The sequence below is a fragment of the Furipterus horrens genome, unplaced genomic scaffold, assembly GCF_987537825.1.
Source record: "Furipterus horrens unplaced genomic scaffold, mFurHor1.1.pri manual_scaffold_4, whole genome shotgun sequence".
Classification (NCBI taxonomy): domain Eukaryota; kingdom Metazoa; phylum Chordata; class Mammalia; order Chiroptera; family Furipteridae; genus Furipterus; species Furipterus horrens.
The window spans coordinates 62,410,724-62,428,148 of record NW_028327174.1 but is presented as its reverse complement, the minus strand read 5'-3'; the positions used below and the strand labels follow the sequence as shown (position 1 = coordinate 62,428,148).

The window sequence follows — 17,425 nt, the reverse complement described above, 5'->3', positions numbered from 1 at the left end:
AAAACTAGGCAAACAGCTAGATCAGGAACAGAATCATAGGTGTGGAGATCATTTGGAGGGTTTTCAGCTGGGAGGGGGAAGGGAAAGAATAGGGGGAAAGGTGCAGGGATTAAGAAGCATAATTGGTAGGTACAAAATAGACAGGGGCATGTTAAGAATAGTATAGGAAATGGAGAAGCCAAAGAACTTATATGCACAACCCATGGACATGAATTAAGGTGGAGGGAATTGCTGGAGGGAAGGGGGTACTGGGCAGTACTGGAGCAAAGGGGGAAAAATTGGGACAACTGTAATAGCATAATCCGTAAAATATATTAAAAAAAAAAAAAAAAACAGTTGGCAGGCTAGATTTGGCCCATAGTTTGCTAACTCCTGCTTCAGAAGCTCCTAGGATTATAGTGGTCTTTATTTTTTGCTGGTTTATGTGTTTGGGAAAAGCTTGCACCTACCATGTTTAAGGGACTGTTCTGAAAAAGTTTACAAGTTTACTGTTTCTTTGTGACCTCGTCATGTCTAAGGACTCCTAATGCCCTGCTTGTCTTGCTTTTCAGTATGGCGCCCCAGATGCAGGTGGATTAGAACATGTTCCTCTGGGATGGAGTTACTGGTATGCCTTGGTGAGTGATTATGAAACTCAATGACAATTGTACATAGCCCTACAGATGCAAAATATATTTACTTTATGATTAGGCTTTGATATTGACATAACTTGGTTTGCTTTTATGACTGTTTTATTTCCTTGAAGAAAACTCTTTCACTGTTCTACCTGATCCACTCCTGTTTTGTTTTTGTTTTTTTTTAAAGTAGGACATATTATTGAAACTATGCTAGTAGTTAATTAAAGCCTTAGTCAAAAAATCCAATTCAATATGACTTGAGTAATTACCTTTTTAATGTCTAATCACTATTTAAACAGCATAGGTTAGCCTAGCATGATTTCTAACTCTCATTTTGTTTGCTGATATCATAATGAATTTTACTTTCCTCTCTTTAATAGGAAAAGAATTCTAAATACTATAATTACACACTCTCTATCAATGGGAAGGCACGAAAGCATGGTGAAAACTACAGTGTGGACTACTTGACAGATGTTTTGGTGAGTTACTGAAACTCCTTACAGGTTTGGCTCACATTTGATTAAAGACTCTGCCTAGAAACCTTTAGTTGTATTTGTTCATGTTGGGTAATGTGAATGAATAATAACTCGATCTAACTGTCAGGGACTATTTCCAACTGATTAAAAACTCCTGGGATTATTTTTCTTTGTATATAAGCCAGGCTCAGATAATGTTCTTGAAATTCTGGCAACAAATCCCTTTTTCAGAGGCTACTGTCTGAGACTGTAGAGATTATTTGAAGACGTTTTACTTTGTAAGGGTTCCTACTCTTGACCCCAGTTTTACCTACAAGCTACAAGATAGCAGCTTCATCATGAGGGTGGGGGTGACAGGTGTATGGGAGTTCTTCAGGTATTGTATATAAAAAATACTAAAATGGGGTGAATTTGGGACTTTCCTATCTAAGGTGTTTCTAATGACAGGCCTCCCTAGAGCATTCTTTCACCTAGTGTTTTAGCACCCATGATACTGGGTGTTAGGCCCTAAATGAAGCACAGTCCTCGATTCTGTGGAAGGTAACTTTTTAGGGGCAGATTTTATTTACATGTGTTTGTGTGCACGCGCACACATTCATTGATTACTTTATTAGATGATGATCAATTAGAGAAACAAGGCAGGGAGTGGGGGTTACTTAGATTACACTTAAGCACAGTCCTGAAGTAGGTGGAAGTGAGTCCAGATTGGGGGAGATGCCACAGACAGCAGGAGTCATTGCCGGGGCCTTGGGCAGAGTGTGCCCGGCATGCTGCAGTGCAGGTTTCTCACAAGGCAGGAGTCAGCTGCTGGGCAGGGTGGCGATAGCAAATCCATGAAGTCACTTCTGTTGGAGTTTAGTGTTGGGAATAAATGAAGATATAAATCAACTAGATTTACTAAATACATAACATGTATATGGGATGCTTTCATTTTCGTATTTCATCTCCAAATAAGCCAATGAAAAATATAAGTCCATATCAGTTAAAGCCTTGGTGTGATTTGTTTGGACATAACTTATGATTCATATCTGCTGTCTACATATTTTTGTGAGAGTAAGGTAATTTAATCCACCTGTCCCACTGCTGTGAATTAAATTGACTCTATATTCTTTAAGGCACCAAATGTATACACTCTAATCTGCATTAATGTAAGTTAATACCAAAATGGCCAAATTACTATTTCTTTCCAGTGGGAGCCATAACACTTTTTTGATCATGTAAAATCATCGACATCTTAATTGCCTATTAGGATAGTGTGCTTTTCAATTTTTTATTGTAATTATTAACTAAAAGCCAAATACTTCAACAGCATGCTTGTCATTTGCCTATGACGTAGATTGTGTGCTGATATTTGTTAAAAGCTAATATAATCCTGTCCCTTCTGTTCACCAGAGAACATGTATCTGTCAAGTCTGCAATTAGTGGGTAGGGTAGGAGATGACAAATCTTTGTATATGTCAGGCTAATGTCTCCTTGGACTTCTTGGACTACAAGTCCAACTCTGAACCGTTCTTCATGATGATCTCCACTCCAGCGCCTCACTCACCTTGGACAGCCGCACCTCAGTACCAGAAGACCTTCCAGAATGTCTTTGCACCAAGGAACAAGAACTTCAACATCCATGGAATGGTAGCTTCCCTAATCCTTGGATTTAGCCATACTCAGTATAGTTAACTGTATAATATACTTGTCAGAGAGCCCTTGAGCTCTATAATTGGTTTTCTTTCCAGATCTTTTAAAGGTAATTACACCTATCTCTAGTAGGATAGAAAGTATAAACTTGCCTCAGAAATACAGCTAAGGTTCTTGCCACACATCCAGTGAGCAGCTAGAGAGTCCAGAGGGAATATTAAAGAGATGCCATCTTTCTTGACTGCAGGCTGTCCCAATAACCTCTGTGCTGGCTCTCCTCTGCCTGGCAGTGGCTGAGACATGTCCCTTGGGGCTAAGCTAGGCCTACAGCACCCTCCTCTGGGTGGCCTTCACCAGGCCTGAGGCACAGGGAGAAGAAGGATGACACAGTGCAATATGATTGGAAAGGGAAATTGAGAAATTAACCAAAGCAGGCAATATAATGAAGGGCCACAACCTAAATAGTTGACTCATGTCAGTTACTTATCCTTCCCTTGGCACAGGAGATTGGCAATTCACTGGTTCAAAAGCAGAAGGCCTCTACTGCCTCATGCCCAGTACCCAGAAATCTTAATTGGTTGTGAAGTGGTAGAAAGACTGAATCTTGAAGTTAGACTGAGCACTGTCACCCTCTAGCTTAGTGACCCTCCAATGAGCCAGACGCTAACTTCCAATTTTCATGCAACTATTCTATGTATTAAAGCATACAGAAACATGTAGTGTATTGCCTAGAATATTGTAAACATGTTAAATATGATTTTAAAGCTGAGTGAGCTTTTAAACTAGAGGGCCATTCTCAAACTGTGTCCCCAAAAAATTTTTTTGATATGAGTTCCCATGATCAAGTAATTGTAGAAACTTCAGGCTAAACAAGTCACTCCTACAGGATTTCTCACAGTTATTCATGTTCTAACATGAATTTCCAACAGGGCAACATGCTATATAGCATTTCTCAAACATATTAACTGAAGAACGCTTTGAGAATCATAGTTTGGGACATAGCAGCTTTGGGTTTTAAGAATGGGGAGGAAGAAGATAATTAATGACGTATGGGAATATTTTTGTTTTTTAAAACTGCCTTTTTTTTTTTAATGAAAAGAACCTTCCAGATTTGGACTTGAAGTTTAGGAAATTGCTATGATGAGATTTTCCCAAGATTTAAGATGATCGATATCTTGGCTAAGAAAATTGAGAACAATAAAATGTTGACTTATTAGGCAAAACTTAGAGGAAGGTAATGTTAATTCTTACCCTTTTGTAGGTTGGGTAGTAGACCCAAAGCATAGACTCAAGAGTTATAAATTTTACCTCCTTTTAGCCAGTAGTTTTCCTAATATCTTTCACTAAATCTCTTATTAATGCTGCTGACAGAGGAGCCCAGGCCTTCTGCCATTAGGAAGGTGGTAGGAAGGATCTAAAGAATGAGTGATAATCTACAGAAAGGTTTTTTTAAGAACACAGGGAAGGGAAATGAAGAGGAGGGAAAGAAGTTGCTTAAATGGATTCCAATTCCTCTTTACGGAAGTATAAAATGATCCCTTTTATTATCTACTAGAGTCGTTTATTTGGGTGACTTGGTGTTAACATTTTTTTTCTTCTAAATTTTAGAACAAGCACTGGTTAATTAGGCAAGCCAAGACCCCAATGACTAATTCTTCAATACAGTTTTTAGATAATGCATTTAGGAAAAGGTAAGAGCTGTTACTTTCTTAATCTGTGTGGTCTGTGAACAGAGAACTGTATCACATGGTTATCTTTGAGGCAAAATCAGAGGGAAACAAGCTGATGGGGAGAGATTCTTTGCGGGGTGGGGTGGGGGGTGGGGTTGTTGTCTCTTGCCTTAGATAAGCAGGCAAAGATTCCTTTACATTTGGGTGTGTGAGATGGCTTTTGGACCCCAGGACTAATTAACCCATTTTTATGACTTGTTCAAACATTGCAAACTAGAACCATTTGATTTTTTTTAAGTTTCCTGTATCTAAAAGGGGAAAGGTCAGTTTGTTAGAGATCGGTCACCCAATATCGCATAAGACCAAAAGGCTTAGACTTGAGCAAAATATTTACCTGTGCTGTCTGGAACTTTCAGGAATTCTTTAAAGTCAATTTTTTAAGAACTCCACTATTTAAAGAGTATATAGCTTAGACCGGGATTGGCAAACTTTTTCGGTAAAGGGCCAGATAGTATTACAGGCTTGCAGGCCATATGGTCTCCATCACAGCTGCTCAGCTCTGCTGTTGGAATGCAAAAGCAGCCATAGACAGTACGTGAATGAGTGAGCATGGTTGTGTTCTAATAAGACTTTATGTGTATATAAAAACAGACAGTTGTTTAGTGGGTCGTTTCAGATTTGTAAGCTGAAAAAGTTCTGGAAATCTGTTTCACTGTATGAATAGACTTAATACTACTGACCTGTATGCTTAAAATATTTTAAGATGGTAAATGTTATGTTATTTGTGTTTTACCACAATTTAAAAATAGACTGTGGGCAAGCTGTGGCCCGTAGCTATAGTTTGCCAAATCCTGAACACCGCTGTGGCACAGGTCTGTTTGAATTGATCTGTATTAATCAGTGCTGAATTGACAGCTTGCCCTTCCAATTGTCTCTACTCTTATCACCAGTGATAATAAATAATAAAGCTGTTTATAGAAAGCCTCATTCATTTCTCTGGAAAACAGTTAAATTTGACCTGAGCTAAGTGTTCTGAAACTTTATAATTTGTGTTTTTGTTCTTGCCATGAGGCATGTGAGGAAAGGAAATTTGGAAATTTCTCCCATTTGGGGGAGAATGGTTTGCAGGTTTCCCTGAGCCTTTGTCTCTGAGGTCCCATTGCTGCCCTCTGTTCACATCCAGGTGGCAGACTCTCCTCTCCGTTGATGACCTTGTGGAGAAACTGATCAAGAGATTGGAGTTCAATGGGGAGCTCAACAACACTTACATCTTTTATACCTCTGATAATGGCTATCACACAGGTAAGCTGCACGGTTAGGTATCCTATGACCTTGTGAGGTGCCTTTCCTTTTTCACCCAACCACTAGCACTGGCAGGGAGCTCTGGTCCTTTTATAACAGTTTAGAAGCCAGAGGGAGGGTTTTACCCTCAGGACCCCTCCAGATAAAGCGCCATCTCATTCCCACATGGAGAGACCAGATTTCATTATCTGCATCATATGCTAAATTACATGGTGTTCTGGGAGTCGGGAGCAGAGTGACCTTAGCTTGGTGGCTTGGAGGGCAGGATTTATGAAGGAGGTAGGAAACTGAACTAGATTTCAAGGACAGATAGACCCTACAGAATAGAGGTAAGTAAGATGTTTTACATGGTAAGATCAAGAGAAGGTTGTTTTGGGGGGAAAAACTCTTTCTTATGAAATTGTGAAATTAGTTTATTTTTATTTTTATTTGGAGGGGGGGTTGTTTTGTTGTCTTTAAAACTGCAGTATAAGTCAGTGTCCTATCTTTGAGTTTCATCCTTTCTACTTGAACCTCTAAAGTTAAAAACCAATGTTTTCTTCTTTTCCCACCTATAAATTTCACAAACTTGAGTGGAATTGACCTGAAGCATGCTTGCATAAAGCAAACTGATTGGGCATTTAATGTATTGTTATGAGTATTTTTAAGCACTTGAAGTACTAAAATAACCCCCATTATCCAGTTTCAGTTGGATGTGGCCAGTCTTTTGAATTCTTCCTACTCTCCCTATGTTTTTCTTTTTTAGCTAGGTTTTAAAGAAACTCCAGAAATTGTGATTCCATACATCAACACTTGATTGTGCATCTGACTAGTTTATTATTTATTAGGATGTAGACCAAGTCCACATGCTATGTTTTTTGTGTGTCATAAAGCTGCTGTTGTCACTGATTTATTGGAAAAACTGGTCTTTTGTCCTTTAGAATACCTCATGTTTTGGCTTTGACTGATTGCTGTCTTGTGTTGGCTTTACTTGTTTGTTTATACTCAGCTTTTCCTATAGATAGGTAGTCAGATCTAGAGTCTTAAGAGAAATTCATGTTTTCAGCAAGAATGCTCTCTTGGTGATCCTGCTGTGTACGTCCTGTTGTATTACTTCATGACGCCCATGGAGTCTGGTTGCCCCACTTCAGGATAGTATTGATTAATGGCCCATTTGGTGTCTGTCTGTCTTGTGAACCTTTTGTAGCTAAACCTTCCATTGATGCTTAAGTCCGTTTTTCCCTCAGAAATTGCTAAATGTTGACTTCATAACTCTCTCCTTCCCTTTGCATTCATTATCTGGAAGAACTGTCCCTCATCAACTGTTTGGTGATCTTGAAATTCACTTTATTCAGGAAAAGCCAGATAAATGTTTTTGTCCCCTTTGTTAGCATTTTTCAGAATAATCTCATTCAATTATGATCAGGTTAAATTTCATACATTAATTATGTATTTGTGTTTCAATACTTCCCTGTCACTCTTTTTGCTGAATTTGTCCTTTCATAGACCAGGGGATCCCCCTAGGAATTTATTAAATTTGCCTTAAAGTAATGAGACTCAGGCAAATTTAAACCTCGCATTAAAACACCATAATTAGTGGAACAAAGTTGTTTTGGTTTTGCTCTTGATTAAAGGAATAAATGTATGTGTGATATTTCCATGTTGGCTCCATCTTTACCCTGTGCATTTTATTTTCAGGACAGTTTTCTTTGCCAATAGACAAAAGGCAGTTGTATGAGTTTGATATCAAAGTTCCACTGTTGGTTCGAGGGCCTGGGATCAAACCAAATCAGACCAGCAAGGTAGGTGTCTGACAAGATGATGCTGTTATTTGTCTTTCTCTGACTGGCTTATTTCACTTAGCATAATGTTCTCCAGGCCCACCAATGCTTTCGCAAAGGGTAAAATTTTCTTCTTTTCCATGGCAGAGTAGTAGTCTATTGTGTAAATATCCCATAATTGTTTTATCCACTCATCTACTGATGGACACCCGGCAATTGTAAATAACGCTGCAATGAATATAGGAGTGCTTATGTTCTTTCAAATTATATTTTTGGTTTCTTTGGATATATTCCCAGAAGTAGGATCACTGAGTCAAAAGGCAGATCCGTTTTTCATTTTTGAGGTATCTCCATACTGGTTTCCACAGTGGTTGTACTATATACATAGTTATAACAGTATTATTGACTATATTGCCTATTCTGTACTTTACGTACCTGTGACTAATTTTATAACTGACAGTTTCACAGTACCCTTTACGTTTTTCACCTTTCCCCTTATCACCCTCCTATCTGGCAACTATCAGTTAGTTCTCTGTATTTGAGTTTGTTTCCTTTTTCTTTCCTTTTTTTGTTTTTGTTTTTGTATTTTGGTTCTTATGTTTTATATTTTAGATTCCACATATATGTAAAATCATGCAATATTTGATTTATTTCACTTAGTTTAACATAATACCCTCTAGATCCATGCTGGTGCAAATGACAATATTGCATTTATTTTTTACGGGTAATATTTCATTACATATGTATGCCACATAATCTCTTTGTCTATCAATAGATACCTAGGTTGCTTTCATTTCTTGGCTATTATAAATAATGCTGCAATGAACACTAATTTCAAAATAGTATTTTCAGCTTCTTTAGATAAATACCCAGAAGTGGGATTGCTGGGTCATATGGTAGTTCTGTTTTTTCCTTTTTGAAGAATATCCATACTGTTTTCCATAGTGGCTGTACCAATCTGCATTCCCAGCAGGAGTGCATTAGGGTTCACCTTTCTCTACATCCTCACCAGCACTTGTTGTTTATTGATTTATTGATGATAGTCATTCTTCTGTTTTGATTTGCATTTCCCTGATAATTAGTGATGTTGAGCATTTTTACATGTGTCTGCCTGCTAGCTATATGTCCTCTTTGGAGAAGTGTCTGTTCAGGTCCTCTGCTCATTCTTTAATAGAATTGTTTATTTTTTCACATTGAGTTCTATGAGTTCTTTATAAATTTTGCATATTAACCCTTTATCAGATATATCATTTGTAAATATATTCCCATTCAGTAGCTCTCATTTTTGTTTCATTTATGACTTCCTTTGCTATGGAATAGCTTTTTAGTTTGATGTAGTCTCATTTGCTTACATTTGCTTTTATTGTCTTTGTCCTATGAGACATATCCAAAACAGATACTGCTAAAACCATTGTCAAAGAGTTTATTGCCCATGTTCTCTTCTAGGAGTTTTATGGTTTCAGTTCTCATGTATAAGACTTTAATCCATTTTGAGTATATTTTTGTATACGATGTAAAAAAATGATCTACCTTCATTTTTGCCTGTATCTGTTTGGTTTTTCCCAGCATCATCTATTGAAGAGACTGTTTTACCTGCTTGTACATTCTTGGTACATTTTTGTTTCTGTTGCTATATACTGATTAGATATATAAACGTGGTTTTATTCCTGGAGTATTTATTCTTTTCGATTGAGCTATATGTCTGTTTTTATGCCAATACCATACTGTTTTGATTACTATAACCTTGTAGTATAGTTTGAAATTACATAGTGTATACTTCCAACTTTGTTCTTCTTTCTCAGTATTGCTTTGGCTAGTCAGGATGTTCTGTGATTCCAAAACAATTTTAGGGTTATTTTTCTAGTTTTGTGAAAAATGCTGTTGATATTTGATAGGTATTGAAATGAATCTGTGCATCGCTTTGGGTAATGTGGACATTAAAACTATATTCTTTTCAGTCCATAAGCTTGGTATATCTGTCCATTTATCAGTGTATTATAGTTTTCAGACTACAGATCTTTTGCCTCCTTGGTTATATTTTTCATTCTCTTTGATGCAATTTTAAATGGGATTGTTTTTTCTCTTTCTCATAGTTCAATATTAGCATATAATCACAACAGATTTTTTTATCTTGGGACTTCAGTCAAGGTGGAAGTGTAGATAAACACAGATCCCCTCCTCACACAACCAATCAAAATTACTACTAAAATATGGAACAATCTTCACTCAGATTCATCAGAAATAGAGTTGAATGGAAGTCCGACAACTACAGAGTTAAAGAAACCACATCCATACCGACTGGTAGGAGGGGCGAAAACATGGAACGGGCTGCTCTCGCATGCACACGTCATGTATAAAAATTCAGGAAGGGTATCTCAGGAGCGAGGAGCCCTAGCCCCACAACAGGACCCCCTAGCCCATGATTTCAGTACCAGAAAGATAAGTCGCCATAACTTCTGGCTGCAAAAACCAGTGGGGGTTGGAGTCCCAAGCAGTTCCTCTAGAGAACCCACACATGGACTTAACTCAGACTCACTCCCTTTGAGCTCCAGCACTGGGGTAGCAGCTTAGAAGGCACTGGAACCATACAGGGAGGAACTTAAGTGTCTGGCATCAAAGCGAGAGCTAGGGGACAGCTTTCTCCTAGGCAGAAATGCAAGCAGAGGCCATTTTCCCTTCGCCAAACCCTCCCCACCACAGACCCATAGCACCAGCAGGCGGGTGCCACATCTGAGACTCCAGTAACCTTGCTAACACTGCATACCCTACACTGGAGATCCCCTGATGCTCCATCCCACCCAATTTATTATCCCACCCAAGCTGTAAACAGTGACTTTTCATGTGAATGGCTGGTCTTGGCTCATGCTTCACAACTTCCTAAATCCCCTCAAACAAGCAACAACCAGCCTCAGTGAGCCCCTAGCCCCTGTACCTCTTGCTAAGTGGCCTCAGGCCCATCACTAGCAGCAGCCAGCCAAGGTTTGTGGCTTGTCTTCACCTGGAAACCTCCAAGACCAGCATAAGTAGCAGCCATCTCAGATTGCTCTATAGCTCAGGCAGGATGGCCCCAGGTAGAACACGGGTGGGGGCTGAGCTTGGCCTGCCCCACATGGGAAACCCCAGAGCCCACACACCCAGTGAACAGCTACAGACCACATCATAGAATCGCCACCCTAACCCTGCACAGCTGATCCTCCGCAGAGGGTGGAGGTTGGTGGTCAGTGGTCACAGCCAGTTCTTGCAACTGACTGGCCTGGGTAAATTCTTCCCATTGACTTGCCAGCAGCTATCAAGAATCAACTACAGGAGGAGGGTGTACTCAGCTCACACAAAAGGTGCACCTTGTGTTGCCCAGCTTGAGTGATAGGGGAGACTGTGCCACTAGACCCTCCAGAATACCTACTATATTAGGCCACACTACCAAAACAAGGAGTCATAAAAGCTTGTGTAATACACAGAAACGAACACAGGGAGGCTGCCAAAATAAGGAGACAAAGAAACATGGCCCAAATGAAAGAACAGATCAAAACTCAAAAAAAGAACTAAACAAAATGGAGATAAGCAATCTATCAGATGCAGAGTTCAAAACACTTGTTATAGGGATGCTCAAGGAACTTATTGAGGACCTTAAGAGCGTAAAAAAGATCCAGTCAGAAATGCAGGATACACTAATTGAAATAAAGTGCAATTTAAGCAAAACAACGGTAGAGTGCATGAAGCTGGTAATCAAACCAATGATTTGGAACACAAGGAAGCAAACAACCAATCAGAAAAAGAAGGAAAAAGGAATCCACAATAATGGGGATAGTATAAGCAGCCTCTGGGACAACTTAAAGAGGTCCAACATTCACATCATAGAGGTGCCAGGAGAAGAGAAAGAGCAAGAAATTGGAAATGTATTTGAAAAAATGAAAGAAAACATCCCTACTTTGGTGAAGGAAATAGACATACAAGTCCAGGAAGCACAGAGAGTCCCAAACAAGTTGAACCCAAAGAGGACCACACCAAGACACATCATAATTAAAATTCCGAAAGTTAAAGATAAAGAGAGAATCTTAAAGGTAGCTAGTTACCTACAGGGGGGTTCCCATAAGACTGTCAGCTGAGTTCTCAAAAGAAATTATGCAGGCCAGAAGGGATTGGCAAAAAATATTCAAAGTCATGAAAACCAGGGACCTACAGCCAAGATTGCTCTACCTAACAAAGATATCATTTAGAATCAAAGGGCAGATAAAGAGCTTCCCAGACAAGAAAAAGACTAAAGGAGTTTATCATCACCAAGCCATTATATGAAATGTCAAAGGGACTTACTTAAGAAAAAGGTTGCCAGTTGGGGTGGTGGTGTTTGGGAATGGGTGAAGAGGTGAGGGGATTAAGAAGTACAAATAGGTAGTTACAGAATAGCTGTAGGGATGTAAAGTACAGTGTAGGAAATGGAGTAGCCAAAGAACTTACAACTGTGACCAATAGACATGAACAAAGGTGTGGGGATTGCCTGAGAGAGTAGGGGTGCTGGTTGGTGGGGAGGTAAAGGGGGAAAGTTGGAACAACTGTAATAGCATAATCATGGAAATAAAATTTAAAATTTTTTGTTCCCTGCAACTTTACAGAATTCATTTATTCTACTAGTTCTTTGGTGGAATATTTAGGGTTATCTGTATATACTTGTCATCAGCAAATAGTGATAGTTTTATTTCTTCTTTTCTGATTCAGATGCCTTTTATTTCTTTTTCATGTCTGATTACTGCATATCCTTGTCTTGTTACTGATCTCAGAGAAAAAGCTTTTTATCTTTTCACCATTAAGTATGTTAACTGTGTGTTTATTGTGCATGGCCTTTGTTATGTTAAGGTATATTCTTTTTATCTCCACTATGCTGAGGGTTTTTATCATAAATATGTGTTGGATTTTGTCAAACGCTTTTTCTGCATCTATTGATATGATTATGTGATTTTTATCCTGCATTTTGTGTTTGTGGTGTATCATGTTGATTGATTTGTGGATATTGATCCAACCTTGCATCCTTGGAAATAAATCCCACTTGATTGTGGTCATAGTATGATCTTCTTAATGTATTGCTAAATTTTATTTGCTAATATTTTGTTGAGGTTTTTTGCATCCATGTTCATTAGGGAATAATGGCCTATAATTTCCTTTTTTTGTAATGTCTTTGTCTGGTTTTAGTATAAGGATATTGCTGACCTTTAATGAGTTTGGGAGCTTTCCCTCCTTTAGTATTTTGGGATAGTTTGAAAAGATAGTTATTAATTCTTCTTTGAATGTTTGGTAAAATTCACTGCTGAAGCTGTCTGGTCCAGGACTTTTGTATGTTGGGAGATTTGATTACAGATTCGATTTCATTACTAGTAATTGATCCATGATCCATTCAGATTTTCTGTTTCTTCCTGATTCATACTTGGAAGATTGCATGTTACTAGGAACTGAACCATTTCTTCCAAATATACAATTTGTTGGCATAAAACTTTTTGTAGTATTTTCTTATAATCCTTTGTATTTTAGTGGTGTCAGTTGTGTCACTTCTCATTCATTTTGGCTGTTATTTATTTGGGCTCTTTTTTTCTAAATGAGTCCAGTTAAAGATTTATCAACATTGTTTATCTTTTCAAAGAATCAGCTCTTTATTTCATTGATCTTTTCTTTTTTTTTTAGTCTCTATTTCATTTATTTACACTCTGATCCTTATTGTCTCCTGCCTTCTAATAACTTTGGGGTTTGTTTGTTCTTCTTTTTCTAGTTCCTAGGTAGAAAGTTAGATTGTTTATGTAAAATGTTTCTTGTTTCTTAAGGTAAGCCTGTTTTGCTATGAATTTCCCTCTAGAACTGCTTTTGCTGTGTTCCATAGATTTTGGGGAGTCATTGTGTTACCAGTTTCATTTGTCTCAGGGTATCTTTTAATCATCTCTTTTAATTTCTTAACACATTGAATGTTTAGTAGCATGTTGTTTAGCCTTCCATGTTTGTGTTTTTTCCAGTTTTTTTCCTTACAATTGATTTCTAGTTTCATACTGTTATGATCAGAGAAATTGCTTGATATGACTTAAGTCATCTTAAATTTATTGAGACTTCTTTTGTGACCCATCATGTTGTCTGTTCTGGAAAATATTCTGTGTGCACTTGAGAAAAATGTATACTGTATTCCGCTGTTTGGGATGGAATGGTGTATAAAAATCTGTTAAGTCAGTCTGATTTAATATCTTTAAAGGCCATGGTTTCCTTGTTGATTTTCTATCTGGATGATCTATCCATTGATGTAAGTGGGGTATTAAAGCCCCCTACTGTATTACTGTCGATTTCTCCTTTAATCTGTCAATATTTGCTTTATGTATTTAGGTACCCCCTTATATTGGTTGTGTAGATGTTTACTAGAGTTATATTTTTTTGTTGGGTTGGCCCATTTATCATTACTAATTCCCTTCTTTGTCTCTTGTTACAGCCTTTGTTTTAAAGTCTATTTTGTCTGATACAAGTATTGCTACCCCAACTTTTTTGTTTATTTGTTTCCACTTGCCTGAAATATTTTTTCCATCTTTTTGCTTTTAGTTCATGTGTATCTTTCGATTTGAAGTGAGTCTCTTGTAGGCAGTATATCTATGGGTCTTGTTTCACTTTTTAACCATTCAGCCACTCTGTGGCTTTTGATTGGAACGTTTAGTTCATTATACTTAAAGTAATTTTACATAGTTTGCTATTCTATATTTTCTGGTTGTTTTTGTGGTTCTTCACTGTTTTCTTGTACATTGATGACTTTCTGTAGGAATTTATTTGAATTCCTTTCTCTTTAATTTTTGTGTACCCCTTACAGGTTTTTGGTGGTTACCATGAGATTTATATATATCAAGCTATGTTCAGAGCAGTCTCTTTTAAGTTGATGGTTGCTCAAATTCAAATGCATTCTAAAAACACAACATATTTTACTCACCTTCTCTAAGTTTGTATTTGCGTACAGTATTCCCTCACTTATTGCGGGTATTACCTTCTAGACCCCCCCACCCCCACAATAGGTGAAAATCCGCGAAGTAGGAACGTTACATTTATTTTAGTATTTATATATATTTTAAGGTTTTATAAACACTTCCCCCATACTCATAAACCGTTCCCTGTCCCTTATTAACTTTCCCACTTCCTTATTAACCTTTTCCACGCTTTTATAAACACTAATTATGTTCTTAAACATATTCTATACTCTTAAACCTACGTAACTTTAACAACATTACGTATACAGTACCGCAGAATCCCACGATACAGCGAAAAATCCACGATAATTAAATATAATATTTTTTAAAATCCCTCGATACAGTGAGGCCGCGATAAGTGAACTGCAATACAGAGAGAGACTACTGTATATTAATATAGCCCTTAACTTATTATTGTATTTAAACATGATCTTACTAATTTTGTCTTTTAATCTTCATGCTTGATTTATAATTGGTTGATCCACTACTTTTATTAAGTGTTTGCTTTTATTAATGAGTTCTTTTTATTCCTCTATTTTCTTATTTTTAGTTTCAGTCTTTTAGGCTTAAAGAAGTCCCTTTAACATTTTTTATCATCCCGTTTAGTCGTGATGAACTCATTTAGCTTTTGCTTGTCTGGGAAATTCTCTCTCCTTCAATTCTGAATAATAATCTTCCAGGGTATTGTATTCTTGGTTGTAGATTGTCCCTTTCGTGACCTTAAATGTATCATGCCAATCTTTTCAGCTTGCATAGTTTCTGTTGATTAAAAATCACCTGACAGTTTTATGAGAGCTCTCATGTACATATTTAGTTGCTTTTATTTTGTTACTTTCAAGATTATTTTGTCTTTAACTTTTGGCATTTTAATTATGATGTGTTTTTGGTGAGGGCTTCTTGTGCCCTGGATTTGTATGTCTGTTTTCTCCACCAGCTTAGGGAAGTTTTCAGTCATTTTTTAAAATAGTTTTTCTATCTCTTTCTTTCTCTCTTCTCCTTCTGAGATGCTTATGATGCAAAAGTTGGTATGCCTGAGTTTGTCCCAGGGGTCTCGCTTTTTTTAAAATTCTTTTTCTTTTTGCTGTTTTGATTGGGTGTCTTCCACTACTATGTCTTTCAGATTGCTGATTCGCTCTTCTGCTTCATCTTGATTTCCCTAGTGTATTTTTTTGTTATTACAGTTATTGTATTCTTAGTTGTAATTAGTTCTTTTTTATATTCTCTATCTCTTTGTCCAAGTTCTCACTGAGTTCTTGTATTCTTGAGTTCGATGAGCATCTTTATAACCATTGTTTCAAACTCTTTTATCTGGTAGATTGCTGGTCTCTGTTTTGTTTAGTCCTTTTTCTGGAGTTTCGTCATCTTGAATTTGGAACATTTATTTTTGTCTCCTCATTTCACTGACTTTCTGTGTTTGGTTCTGTGTATTAGGTAGATCTGATACGTCTCCGAGTCTTGAAAGAGTGACCTTATGTAGGTGTCATGTGGGGCCCAATATCACAGTCCTCATGGTCACCTGAACCAGGTGCTCCAGGGGCAACACTGTGGGTTGTGTGTGCCCTCATGATGTAGCTGAGCCTCAGTGTCTTTTTCCCAACTTGGTACCTAATACTAAGGCACTTTGTTTCTAGAGGTCATGGGCACCTTGATCCAAAACACTTTGGTCTGATCCTCAGGATTATCCTCAGGATTGATCCAAGTTATGTCCTCTCTCTTTCCTAATTAACAACTTCAGTCTTCTGTGGAACAGAAGAAAATGAGCAAATATATTATGTAAGCTAAAATGGGAAAATGGGCCAGACTTTCTGGGTATACTTTAGTTTAATTTGGGGGTTTAATGTTTACTTTGTTTAAATGTCTGCCATTTACTTATTTTCTTTTACAATACTCTTGATGGAATTCTGTTAAAATTCTCAGAAAAGTAAAATGGTCTTCATAATTGCCTTTGAGTTTCCTTTTTCTCGTAAGACCCATATTCCTAAAGCTAGTCATTTCCACTATAAATTCTGTACCCTCCAAATAGGCCTTTCCTAACAAAGGAGATAGGCAAGTTTGGAAGATCATTAAATTTTAAAAGCATTTTATTGATCTGGTGCTGAGAGCTGATTGTGGGATATGTTGGCAGCTGTGTGCACTTCCAAGGAGCCGGGCAGCAAGAGCCACTGCTAACCTGTGTGGGGAAGGAGGCTGAGTGAGAACAGAGTGCAGTGTGTCGGTCAGCTGCGCATGGAACAGACCAGTCCTTTTTCTTCAGCTTAACAGTGCCGTCTAAAGGTTAAAATTACAACCTGGACCTTCTCTAAACAGTCTTCCTAGGAAGCCATTTGAGCAATAACAACTAACAATTTTGAATGCTGAGTATGCGACAGGTGCTATTTTAAATGTATTACCTGTTGCCCTGGCTGGTTTAGCTCAGTGGATTGAGCGTCGGCCTGCGAGCTAAGTGTCGCTGGTTCGATCTTCCAGTCAGGGTACATCAGAGAAGGAAAACTCTGACTCCAGAAAACCTCCGCTGCCTTGCGGCATACCTCTTCAGGGGAAAGGCTAAGGGAGTAAACCCCGACAGAAAATCCGGAGCCGGAGTCCCTAAGGCGGTTTGACGTTGTAGTCAACACCGGCAACTCCTGCGGCGCACCTGAAGCCAAGCTGTATTGACTCCGTCTTTCCCTTGGACCCTTCAGCTGCGAAGAGAGGGGGGGTCTACTGCATGGGCAACAGCAGACCCTCCATATTACCCTGCCCAGGCTCTGTAGCTTCAGCGTCATCGCAAGATGTCAATTCAACACGGGAGGAGACAGATACCGTGTCACTCCCGAGTCGGACTGCACAACCATTCTCGGCGGTGCAAATAGACTCTTAAGAAGCTACACCATCGTCTCTCGAGACGGACGGCTGCCGACGACCTGTATCAACTAATTTAACCTTCACAGTCTTATGAGATTCAGTTACTATTAGCTCCATTTTACAGGTGAGGAAACTGAGGTACAGAAGTTA

General features: G+C 38.2%; 1 protein-coding gene across 1 annotated transcript in view; it reads left to right on the top strand.

The window, feature by feature from the left end:
• GNS (glucosamine (N-acetyl)-6-sulfatase) overlaps window positions 1-17,425 on the top strand; it is a 45,403-nt gene that overhangs the window by 11,511 nt on the left and 16,467 nt on the right. The window contains exons 4-9 of the mRNA XM_090273557.1: window positions 552-617; window positions 998-1,096; window positions 2,555-2,722; window positions 4,334-4,416; window positions 5,579-5,697; window positions 7,375-7,478. Coding sequence (XP_090129683.1) covers window positions 552-617; window positions 998-1,096; window positions 2,555-2,722; window positions 4,334-4,416; window positions 5,579-5,697; window positions 7,375-7,478 — 639 coding nt within the window. The remainder of the gene's footprint in view (window positions 1-551; window positions 618-997; window positions 1,097-2,554; window positions 2,723-4,333; window positions 4,417-5,578; window positions 5,698-7,374; window positions 7,479-17,425) is intronic.